Raw genomic sequence first — 13,377 nt, 5'->3', positions numbered from 1 at the left:
TTTTACGTTGTGATGTAAAACCATCCTTACGTTATGCCAACATTGTACAACCAAAGGTCAATACATCATGACATTATTTCGACACTGTATTACATGGGGCGAATGTATCCTTACATTATGTCAACATTTTATTACATGCTTTCAATATATCTTTACATTATATCAACACCGCAGTACCGTATCGCAATTCTATCCTTACATTATGTCAACATTTTATTACATGATATCAATGCATTTTTACATTTTATCAACACCTTAATACATGCTGTTAACTCATCCTTTCATTATGTCAACACTTTATCACTTTATGTCAAAAGTACATTACTTGATACGAAAATGTCTTGACTTTTTGTCTAAACTTTATTACGTGATGTAAAGAAGTCTTTACATTAGGCAAATTCTCTATTCCGTGATGTATACGCTCTATTACTTTAAGTCGAAACATCATTCCGTTATACAAACACGAAATCCTTGGTCTTTGTATATTTACAAAATTTACTATATAGAAACGGTACGCCGATTTACCCGAATGGACCCAGAAAAACCCCAACAGTAGATACTAGTAAGAAGCAGTGATTTAATCATACAAGAATGAAAATATATATAGGCCTATATATAGGTCTTCTGAAAGCTGTAAAAGACTTAGTTGCTGACAATTTAATTTCTCGAGAGTGAATGAACATCTACGTATTTAAACATTGAATTTATAGTTTAGATAGACCTAAGGTATAAGAATAAGACTTAAAATCCAAGTTTTCTCGTGCTCATCGGCCCTTAAATATTTAAAATGAAATGGATATAAAATCTAAAATTAACCCCTTTATTGTTGTTTTTTTTGGTGGGGGGGGGGGGGGAATTTAATATTTTATTTTTGATTTATACTTTTTTTACTTCAAGAATATTCAAATTACGTTCGTTACTACACACTCAGTCATTTAGCAGTCAGGGTTCTTTATCGTTCCAAAGCCTGTATGTCGTGGCGCAGACACCCAGTGCATATTTAATTTTCTAAAATTTAGTCTCAAAGTATTTAGTAGTTAAAATAAAGTATTTAGTAGTTAAAAGTAAACGTTGCTATTGCTATCTTAAATTAAGGATACTGACCCTAACTACACAATCATGTAGGTATGGCCGTTCTGCTACAAAATTATTATGCTATGAAAATGATTTTTTTCTTATTGCTGCAGAGGGGGTGGAAATGGTGTTTGTGGAGGGGGTACGCTACGTTCCTCTGGATAAATTTTCTCCTTTTCATCCAAGAGGGCACTTGATAACTTATATGAAATAAAATCTACAAATAAATTACAAGAGATCTTTATCCCCTTTAAAGACCTTCTCCATCTTGATATAGATGTTTTTATGAAATGTTTGTTTTAGGTAATTGTTCAGACAGAGGGTATAAATCAGAAATATGTTATAATAAAACTGTATTCGCCGATTTCAGAATTATTATAAAGAAAGGCAAACACTTTTGGTAGAATCGGTACTGTTTTCAGGGTTTGCCCCATACATGTAACTTACTAATTTTTAATTAAATGAAATAATTCGACAGCATGAGTGTTGGTTTTTGTAAACAGTTAAATGTATGATCATGTTACATATATTTTCTTTGTAAGTATAGAATAGGCGTGAAAATAGGCTGAGAAGGAAATTTACGCTCATTCCGTTCTGTTCCGTTGAATACTAATATCCGCAGGGGTAATAATATATTGCGGAACGTAACGGAACCAGAATCTTACAAATAAGTCAAGTACTGCTGACATTGTAATTTTAAAGATGGTATGCTTTGGAATGCGTTTCGTTTGTTTTAAATCTCTAACTAATAGAGAATATTTTTTTGCTAGCTTAAACTAGCTAGTAAGTTCTGCCGTGAAAATACTGTAATATGTTAATATTAGAGTAGTAAGTAATATAAGTATGTATATTTTTCTTTACACAACGAATTTAAACAATAAAATTAAAGATCAATCTTATTTTGAAATGAAATGAATAAAAACAAAATAAATCATTATTTTTAAATTTCTATTTTCACATTGGATGACCCTTTACTGGTTCCGTTCTGTTCCACAAAATTTCAATAACCCCTGGATACATTTGGGTAAGCTTACCGTTTCCTTGTATATAGAAAGGCCGATGTATCCGTGTTCGCGTAACGAAATGATGTTTCACCTTAAAGTAATGGAGCATGTACATCATGAAATAGAGAACTGACATACAGCAAAGACTTATTTACGTCACGTTATTAAGTTTAGACATAACGTCATAAACTTATGACATCAAGTTATAAAGGTTTGACATAATAAAACGATATATTTACACCATGTAATAAAGTGTTGATAAAATGTAAAAATGCATTGATATCATGTAATAAAATGTTGACATAATGTAAGGATAGAATCGCGATACGTACTGCGGTGTTGATATAATGTAAGGATATATTGAAAGCATGTAATAAAATGTTGACATAATGTAAGGATACATTCGCCCCATGTAATACAGTGTCGAAATAATGTCATGATGTATTGACCTTTGGTTGTACAATGTTGGCATAACGTAAGGATGATTTTACATCACAACGTAAAAAATGGACATCATGTTAAGACATGTTTACTTCACCTAACGTGCTTTTGACATCACGTAATAACGATTTGACCTAGCGTAAAGATATATTCACACCACGTAATGGACTTTGACATAATGTAATGATAATTTGACATAATGTACCTATAGTATTATGCTATAAGGCAGCCATGGCGTTCCATAGAAGAAACTCCTATTTGATAACGCGCTATGGTTTACCGTGAAAAGGCAGTACCAGAGCTCCTTTTGTATCCCGTGTAGCAAAATATATTAATGGTGGTTGGAATTTATTTTTTTAATCATATTTGAAGCACAATTATAATCATTCAAGCATACAATAGAAAATCGCTATTACAAACCCCAAATATATAGAAAAAGAGATATATTACGCGCCATCAATTCCGGGTGTATCGAATCAGTATTAGGTAAAACTACGAAAATTATAATTATATTATTTGATAATATAAACGTTTTCTTTTATTTCTACAAATGCATTAAATCAGTAAAACGATAGTCATATGCATACACACTAATTAATTATCAGTATGTAATGTAATCAACGTACTACATATGCACGGATCTAGAGGTGGGGGCCCGGGGTAAGTCTGGTCAACTTAATTTTCTAAGGTAGACCCAGCCTTTAAGAAATCTGTGTCTAACCAATTTTTTTTTTAAATTTGAAACAACTTTTAAACTCATTAAAAAGACCAAAATATTTATACCTTTGCACAATTCTTTTTAGCTCACGAGGTCCAGCCGCCAAATTAATATTAACACAATGAAGCATGATCTCAAAATTTATTAAATTATGCACAAAAATTCATCATGTTAGGTCATAATTTTAATAAAAATCAAATGATAGCCATTAATTTAATAAATTTGTATTGATTTTTTTTATAGAAAAATTAAAATATATATAAATATATATATTTCATTTATTCTCCAGACGACCTTTAAAAAATTCACAATATCGAAAGGAAAGTTATCAATGGACACGCCAACGTGGGTGATAATACTTAGTTACTATATTGTCGCCGAATCAGACACCCCCCCCCCCCCCAAAAAAAAAAGACAACAAACAAACAAAAAACAAAAACAAAAAAAACACCCGACATATTTAGAATGTACATGTAGCGATAAACTGACAGTGTTTTTTGACAGTATTTTAAGTATGTCACGTTTTATTACAAACAAATTCTGCTGTAGATTTTTTGGAAGTTTAAAACATGAAATAAAGAGGTGTTGCAAAACAGTGGGACTATTCCCTAACGTGAAAAGAGCCTTTAAATATCCGTATCGCTTGAGAGCCACATCTAAATATAGACACATTACGTAGACGTTATTTTCATAGCGGGTATGTTCCGTACGGAGGCAAAATAAACAAACATTTTGGGAAAGTTGATAATTCTTACACAGAATTCAATAAAGGATATCTAGACACACTTGCGTTAATCTGATGGATGGTTTTAATTTTGTCTTTAATACTTTAATTATTCTTACTATAACGTACGTTAAATAAATGATCATAGAAATATGAAATTTGACTTCGAATTTATTGATTCACAAAAAATAATAAAAATCATGTGGGTAAATGACTCTAAGCAAAATTCATACGCCTGTCTAGAAAATCTTTTGAGAAGTGGACAGGCATAGCCTACATCCATATTCATCATGTTCATATGATTAACACAAATTTGTACATACATGTATATATGCAGAGAGAGAGAGAGAGAGAGAGAGAGAGAGAGAGAGAGAGAGAGAGAGAGAGAGAGAGAGACACACACACACACACACACACACACACACACACACACACACACACACACACAATTAAGTACCGGGTAAATAACTCTTACGCAAAATTTATACGCCTGTCGTTTATTTCTTTTTTTGTTCAGATATGGCTATAGAATCAACATGTCACATTATAAGGATGTTTATAGCTTTCCTTATTGTTGCGATTGATAACTTCTTTTTTGCCATCTTAAAATGAAAAAAAAAACTTCCAACGTAATACATATATGTTTTACAGTAACATATTTGCCATCTGGGGTATGGCTACCTTACTTCTGAAATATGCTCGGGTTCGATGTTTTTGTTGCAAACAACCGGAAATGAATATTTGAACCGAAAACCGAAACGCGGGTTGTTATTGGTTAATTCAAAAACAGCGGTATTTCTGAAGAAATTGATGGTATGTAACTAAAAATGAAGTGTTCTTTATAAATGATAACTGAATTTTAATATGATACAATAAAATCAAGTTGTACTGTGTATTTTGAATAATTATAGTAATTGATTTTAGTCGACCATTTTCTTAGAGTAAGGTGTTCACCAATGTTTACTGTCTCTCTCTCTTCTGTTACTTTAGACTTTTAGTAAACTATTTGCCTCTCCCTTTGTTAATGATGAGATAAGTAATCTTAAAGTTATCACAATTAGTCTTGAAGCAAACAAATTGTAGTTTGATTAAGAACTACTTAAAAAATTGAGTGGCTAGAATAATTAGACAGCAGAACCACATTGTACATGTTGTATATTAATTTACACAATGAAATTACTAATTCTTTACAGTTCTTATCTACAATAAGCTAAAGGTTGTTGTCATAATGCATGATAATGTGCATTTAATTATTGATTATTCTTCTTTTCAGAGAACATTAGAATAATAATCAAAGGCAAAGAAACATGGAAGATTACATAAAGATCGAGAAAATTGGGGAGGGTTTGTACAGATTTCTTTGTCTTCAAACTCAATTATATTAACTTATAAAAAAAAAATAATTACCAATTGACTCATGCATGTTGTGGATAACTGTTGTTAAAAATTGGACTACCTGCATGTCTGTAGCTCCTGTTCTGAATAAATTTGGATGGCCGTACTGGGGGCTACAGTGCCTCCGAATCCGGGATGGTTCTCACCTATTCTGTTTCGCGCTGAGATGATTCGCACCTCCCTTGGAGCAAAACATCTCACTGTATTAAGATATTTTTCTCGTGTTATTATTTCTCTGAAATTAATCATAACCTATATAAAAATTGAAATAAGTTATTTAAAAAAAACATTGAAACGGTGTTTGCATTTATATATGCACAGCTAGTGTAACGATTTTTAGTTTTCGTTGGGTATTTTTATGAAGCCTTTGAAGCCATAACTTATTATACAGGTTCAGAACAAGAGGTATTAATTGTGTTGTGATATAAATTATAGCATGTCTTTCACTTGAGATTTACCTGACTGTATTTTTATGAAAAATTAGGGGTGTTAAATTGGTAATTTAGTATCACCATAGATCTAAAGGTGGGGATAATTTAATTACATCACTTCTCTGCTTTAATCTTTACATTACCGCCTATGCATCCATTCAATACCATTTTTGTACTACTCTTAAATAAAAGTAATGAGTGATATTGTTTGATAATTTCCGTTCCCATATATTTATGAATTGACAATAATGTCAACAGGAAAAATGTAAAAACTGGGTAAGCCTAGTTAGAAATGAACTTTATTGTCTGGGATTTTTTGGGAACAACAAGAAGTTACTAATGTTAAACAATTTGTTCTACTAGTTAAACAGCGCCTTACGGTCGCGTTCATACAGAATTGTTATAGTGTTTTTGAAAACTCTTCAAAATATATTGTGTACAAGGAAATAGCTTCACATTTTTGTTTACAGAAATATCTTTTGAAACGGTTGTCACATAAAGAAAAGTCTCTGTTATGTAAATATAGAATATCAGCGCATTCCTTAAATGTTGTAAACGGAAGGTATAAAAACATACCTATAAATGACCGTAAATGTACTTTGTGTAATTCTCAAAAGATAAAAGATGAATTTCATTTTGTTCTGAGCTGTCCTGCTTTTTCGAATATTCGAGAAAAATTCATAAAACCTTACTGCTAGAAGAAACCTTCCTTTTTCAAATTTATACAGTTGTTTAGTTCTGATAACTTCAATTCTATTCAGAAACTCTGTCAATATTTATTGAAAGCTTCGAAGCTGAGAGAAAATTTTTTAAATATGTTAATCCATTTTGATGTTATCTGTCTTAAGTATATTTACATATCTATTTTATATTAATAATATTGTACACCATTTGATATATATACCATGTAGAATCCCCCACCATTCTTCTGTTAATTGTATGTATTATATGCCTATGAGCCACATGGCTCCTTTGGTCAATAAAGAATTATTGGAGGATGACATACAAATTACTGAAAAATACACACAAAAATAACACATGTATAATTCTATATGCAGAATCATTACACCTAGTTTAACGAGGCCGGGTCTAATTTTTTCTGCCCTAGATTTTTGAATGAAATTTTTTACAAGAATTTCTACTGATATAATTATTATTTTAAGATAAAAAAAATAAGACATTTACCACACCGTTTGTTTAAGGGGTCATCTCAAAGTTTGTTAATTTTAACATAGGACCCTATGGGATTTTGCTTGAAATGTACCACATTTGCACATTTTTTAAACTTCTGCCCTAGGGATTTCTTTTTCTGTTCTACATATTAAAGTTATTGCTAAAAGGCATCAAATTGTCAAATAAAAAAAACCTTTTACCTCCTGGTTTGTTCCAGGGGTCTTATCAAAGTTATTTTTTGTACGCCCAATTTCCCAGTTTGTCAAATAATGGCTATTTTTTATTTGACAAAGACGGAAATGGTGATCTTTATTGTATTACTAAAACATTAAGACATATTTAAGCAATAAATAAATATATAACATCACATATAAAGGGTAACTAATTTAAAATACATGGTCAATGTCTTGAAATAAATGAATTAAGCGATATTTAGGCGGGTTAAGAAAACGTGACAGAGGGTTAGGCTTGCTGAACCCTCTTCACGTTTTCGACCCGAGCCCAAATATAGCTTATACTTCGAGACATTTATGTTTATTCCACAATATAATATCAATTTTACACATCAAACGAGCTATTTTCAACAAATTTCGCTGAATATCTGCAGTTGAAACTATAACGCCATGGCGTCAACGAAGCAAAAAGATGACGTCACAATACAAATGAAACGCTGCGCGAAAGCGTGCGTACTCGTTCTGTACTCGGCCTCGTTAAGGAATAATCTGTCAATGTTTATTCTACCAACACCGGCTACATTAACTTAATATTTACATGTATATGTTTCATAAATCATTCATTGTTAAGAATGTATTTGATGCAAAACATCGCGGTGCAAACCATCTCAGCGCGAAACATGTTTAGGTGCAAAACATCCTGTACCTGTGCCTCCCATAGTAAAAAACTGCAATTTACGGTCATTTATCATCATTTAGTAATAGAAATTACACAATATATGTATATATGAATATGCTTGATCTGATAAAATTTGCAAAGGTGAGCAGCAACAAAACAAACATGTAATAAATTTTTATTTTCAAAACAAAAGTATGAGCTATTAAAACTTTATTTACTGGTATTGTCAATCTATAGACATTTAGAACAATAAGATATTCCAATTAAGATCAATTCTGACTTGTTAATTATCTATATCCTGTGTATTAATTTGCTTCCTGTGTACAGTGCCTGGGAAGGACAAACAACTGGTTGGGCCAATGGCCCCATGCTTCATAAAATGATGGGGCCATTTTGAAATTTATGGGGCCGTGAAAAAATACAATGGGGTGGGCCATTTTTTAAATTAACTGTCATACATAACTGGAAATATTATCAGATTATGATAATACAGTCATCACATGCATTTTTGACAATAAAATTTATGTAATTAAATCCAAAATAAAAATGTGTTTGGATGTTTGTCACTGGACAGAAATAATATCCTTTTTTCAAAGAATTTCCCTTTTTTTGAAAAACGTCACTATAATCAAGGTTTCCTTCTTTGTTTAAACAAACTCTAAGAAGCCAATCAGATATTTTGGGTACCAAAGAATTTCTCTGCTTGGTTAAGAATACACTTGCAGTGTGAAGGGCAAAGTGATTGCATCTGTGCAAGCTGCCTAATAAACACATACCGAAGGGAACTGCATAGATATCAATGTTTTATGTCCGTGGGGAAGTGAAATCTTATGTTAGATTTCATTGCCGGTGGCATCTCTACGATCAAATGGCGTTTCGATCATTCCATTGATGATTACCGAAAACGTCGACTACGATGATATCACAAAGTATGAAATAATGCGTTTGCGCATTTTACGATATGATTGATTGGCGCGCCACTTGGCACAGTACACCGTGTGTGCATTGCGCCAATATTCGGCGGTATGTGCATATGGCGCGTGGCGCGGCCCTTTCCCAAGCCCTGTGTGTATAGAGATTAGCAGCGTTTAGACCCAGGTAGACTGCAAGCCCCAGAGGCTTTTACACCTCTGTATTAAAATAAGCCCCGTTCTCACCCGAGATTTACCTCCCGGTAAAAATGTTCGGCCTTTAAGAAAATGTATTTGACCAGTCACATGTTGAAACTCTAGAAAGACCTCTATATCACATTCCTCATTAAAAAGAAGGTACCTTAACTACCTTTTCCCCAAAAAGGAATGTATATTTATACTATAAATTTTAATTATAATGATAACCATTCATAGTAAGTTGAAATAAACACAAAATATGTGGGAAAATAATTATCAGATCTTGTTACTCAATACATTAAAAAAAATGTGATGCAAGAGCAGTGTCCTGTACTTTGTACTTGGTGTTGGAACAGGGCATAGGAATCCTGTAATCTCCATGTATCCATTAACAGCAATATGGACAGAATAATTATTTTGTGTTTTATCTGCTGTAGTGGTTTTTTTTTTCATGATTAGGAACATATGGTGTGGTATACAAAGGAAGAAACAAGAAATCTGGTCGGTTGGTTGCCCTGAAAAAGATCCGTTTGGAGTCGGAGGAGGAAGGGGTCCCTTCTACTGCAATCAGAGAAATCTCATTGTTAAAGGAACTACAGCACCCAAATATTGTATGGTAAGTCAGAAAGAATTGATTCATATTGACATCTTATAAAATTTGAATCAATTAAGGAATACCTTGACGTCTAATTGGGCATTCCTTACAGGAGGTATGTTAAGGGACATTAGTGTTTTCCAAGTTCGTGTTATCAAAATGCCTTGTGAATATTGAATGGACTATCTATAATCTGTTGTTTGTTTGTAGTCTAGAAGATGTGCTGATGCAGGAAAACAAGCTGTATCTGGTGTTTGAGTTTTTGTCCATGGATTTGAAGCGATATATGGACACCATTCCTAATGGACAGTTTATGGACAAAATGCTTGTCAAGGTTTGTATTTCATCCTTATAATTTTAGAGTGCTTGGATGTGACAGGTAACCATAACCTGGTCCTAGGTAACAGATGAATGAAAACTTTCTCATCTTAGATTCAGAAAGTTTGATTAGTCCTGATTCTCTAAACAATAAATGTTTTTTGAACTGTTTTGTAACAGAAAGCTAGAGCATGTCTGTGATATAATACAGTTATCTACTCATCTTTTGTGTTATGGTGAATGAATGTTGGTTTTGAGCTACAGCCTACAAAGTTATCTTTCAGAGATAAAGCTAGGGCATAATTACATGTACTACCAATATTCGCTTTGCTTTTCCAAGAGAAAATTTCCCCTAAATATCCTATTTCCCCTTTTGATGAGATTAAAAAAATCTCAATACAATAATTTAAAAAAAAAGCTAAAATATTTTTTTTTCTTTTTATTGAGCTTTTAGCTATACCAAATTAGGGTTAAATATGTAAAATGTGTGAGCATTTGAATTGAGAGGGCATTTTACACACTCTAAATGGTAATAAAAATGCTGAAATTCTATATTGGCTGAAGGGGATTCGCTTCTCTGCCCCCACCCCCACCATATTTTCAGCAGCCTCTATTCCCTGGCTAAATAACCAAATTTCTCCAGAAAGTGAAGTTTCCCCCAAAAATGTAGATAATCCCTTTCTTTTATTATACTTAGTTAAAATGTCCGTTGTAGATGGCTGTTTTTGTGTTACAGAGCTACCTATACCAGATCATGCAGTCCATCCTGTTCTGTCACCAGAGGAGGGTCCTCCATCGGGATCTGAAGCCACAGAATCTGTTGATTGACAACAAAGGAGTCATTAAACTGGCTGACTTTGGATTGGCCAGGGCTTTTGGAATTCCTGTCCGAGTCTATACTCATGAGGTAATACATTTTTTTTTCCATTGAAAGATGTAATGAAATATTATTTACATAGCTGCAGATCTGTAGGTTAACATGCCGTTGAGCTTCAGTGCATCACATACAGAACGTAGTAATTTACACACAAAAAACTCTCCAGAGTAATGTTTATTATTTTGAGATATATGATTAAAATTTAAGATTTTATAGGTCATTGTAATAGAGACAGATATCTATTATGAAACACCTTGGTGTCATTAGGGCCTTAGATATGTGTGTTGTGTTTACTATCAGTTGTTGATACAATCACCTATACAATCCACTATATGAGATTACATTCTCACAAATAAACAGTTTGCTGAATCAATAGTATAAAAAAGATTGTGAAATTACATTACTATGAGTCCTTGAAACTTGCAATTTATTAAAATTTGTTCCTGAGACTTCATGCCAATGCACAGTTAAAGAGAATGTCATATTTTTTATTCCCTGTAGGTTGTGACGCTATGGTACAGAGCCCCTGAAATTCTGCTGGGGAGTCAGAGATACTCCACCCCAGTAGATATTTGGAGTGTGGGGTGTATATTTGCCGAAATGATGACAAAACGACCATTGTTTCATGGAGACTCAGAAATTGATCAGCTATTTAGAATATTCAGGTATAACAAACCTTTGAAATAATTTTGAGTGGCTGTTTTTCTTTGAAGATTCTATTGAGCAGATATTGTTTCTTCAAGACAGTGTTGTAAACCTGATTGCACATGTGGCAATACAATGTGAATGAAAAGTATTTTAGTCTAGAATAGTTATGTTTAAGAAATAAACATGAGTATGGTGAAATAAGGTGTTTTTGATCTTCCTTCATTTCTGTATTTTTCTTTGGCTCTGTTAGGACATTGACAACACCCACAGATGAAACCTGGCCAGGAGTGACCTCATTACCCGACTACAAACCCACCTTCCCCAACTGGAAAACAAACCAGCTGGCTAGTGCTGTCCAGAGGTTAGACAACACTGGGCTGGATCTCCTACAGGTAGGTCAAGGAATCGGTGTGTAATCTAATGGAATTCATGATCTTACGAAGTAATGAAATCTGCTGAATCCTGATTTGCCTTTGAAGAGTTAAAATTATTATGTGCATATTATTTTGCAGCAAATGTTGATATATGATCCAGCCAACAGGATATCTGCCAAAAAGGCACTGAATCATATTTACTTTGCAAACCTTGACAAGTCAGCCTTACCGGCCTCCACCATCACAAGTTAGGAGTCCTTCCTACAATCTTCACAAACTAGGAGTCCTTCCTACAGCCTTCCATCTCATCACTGGGACCAAACACACTGACTTGTCATCTTCACCGCTCACTTTTAGCTCCTGTATTTGTTACATGTATTGTACATCCCACCCAAACATAAAATCTACTTAACTGTGTTGCTTGAAATAGGTATATATATGTACCACTACAAACTGCTGTAAGGGCAGTTATAGTCGGTCAATCTACTAGTGCTGTAAACATTTTGTTTGTCTGAGTTTATTGTCATTTGTTAGGATTTTAAAATGGTATTAGAACAGTGAAGAAAGGACAATAGACATTATATGAACAATATGTAAATAATATGAGTGAAAACATAATGTTGCAGTGTTGGATTGCTCAGGTTTTTCTGCTCGTTCATTAGTTTTATTTTATATTTGTCTGACTGAATGAGCGTCAACCAAATCTATAATCATGCCGTGATAATGTTTTTTAATATTAATCACAATCATATGCTGTGCAAAATGTTTAAGTAGAAAGCCTTGAGTGTATAGACTTGTGTTAAATGTGAAATTGAATGAGAAGTATGTTGTTTATTGTATAAGATACTGCACAGTCCACTACTCTATTTTTCTTTCTATTCTTCTCTCTGTCTTCTAACTTATTGTAATAATTTAATGGGATATTGAAGTGCTGTCAAATGAAAAAAGAATAAGTTGAGGTCAAGGTGAGACCTGACTGAGTATTGATTCTGAATTAAATATAAAAATCATATATACCATAATTTTGATCAAGTCAATGGTTTATGTTGTTAGAAACTTCCTCCTTTAATAATCCATCCACCAATTGTGTTCATTTTAGATGTTGTTTTGGTACATTGTGTATTACATGTAGATAGCTTTCTCTTCATATACTGTGTTACATTTATAGTGAACAAACTTTTTAAAAATGCAAACACAACATTTCAATTAAGGCCATACAATAAAAAAAATAGTAAAAAGCTATATAATTTTGATTTTTTTACTCTTTGTTATAAAGGTGAATATACAGTAAATGATTATAGAGTTTAAGGTACCAAGTAGCATAGTTCATATGACATACACATATAATTTCCAGTATTTTATAGCTTTAAGGCGGCTCAGTACACCTTGAAATAGTTTCTCAAAAAAGAAGAAAATTACTTGATTATGATAGATAGCATGGTGCTCAAGAAGTATGTACATGTAAATCTAAAAGGCAAAAAATATGCATTTGGATAGAAAATTGTGATTTTCAAAAGTTTTAATTCAGTAACTATGAACAAAAGCCCCTTGTAGATTCAAACTCATTATCTGCATTTCCCAAGCTCAATACTTTAACCAGTGAGTTGTGAGGATATTCAAACAAATTGATTGATGCAAACAATT

General features: G+C 32.8%; 1 protein-coding gene across 1 annotated transcript; it reads left to right on the top strand.

Moving 5' to 3' along the window:
* The first annotated feature begins 4,679 nt into the window (after window positions 1-4,679).
* Window positions 4,680-12,192, top strand: LOC105346130 (cyclin-dependent kinase 1). The gene is made up of 8 exons (XM_034455790.2): window positions 4,680-4,774; window positions 5,235-5,305; window positions 9,381-9,537; window positions 9,727-9,850; window positions 10,571-10,741; window positions 11,213-11,376; window positions 11,610-11,751; window positions 11,872-12,192. The coding sequence occupies exons 2-8, from the start codon at window positions 5,269-5,271 to the stop codon at window positions 11,983-11,985; spliced, it is 909 nt and encodes a 302-aa protein (XP_034311681.1). The 5' UTR covers window positions 4,680-4,774; window positions 5,235-5,268; the 3' UTR covers window positions 11,986-12,192.
* The last annotated feature ends 1,185 nt before the right edge of the window (window positions 12,193-13,377 follow it).

Source organism: Magallana gigas, chromosome 7 (assembly GCF_963853765.1).
Source record: "Magallana gigas chromosome 7, xbMagGiga1.1, whole genome shotgun sequence".
NCBI lineage: Eukaryota > Metazoa > Mollusca > Bivalvia > Ostreida > Ostreidae > Magallana > Magallana gigas.
This window is presented reverse-complemented; position numbering and strand designations above follow the sequence as displayed.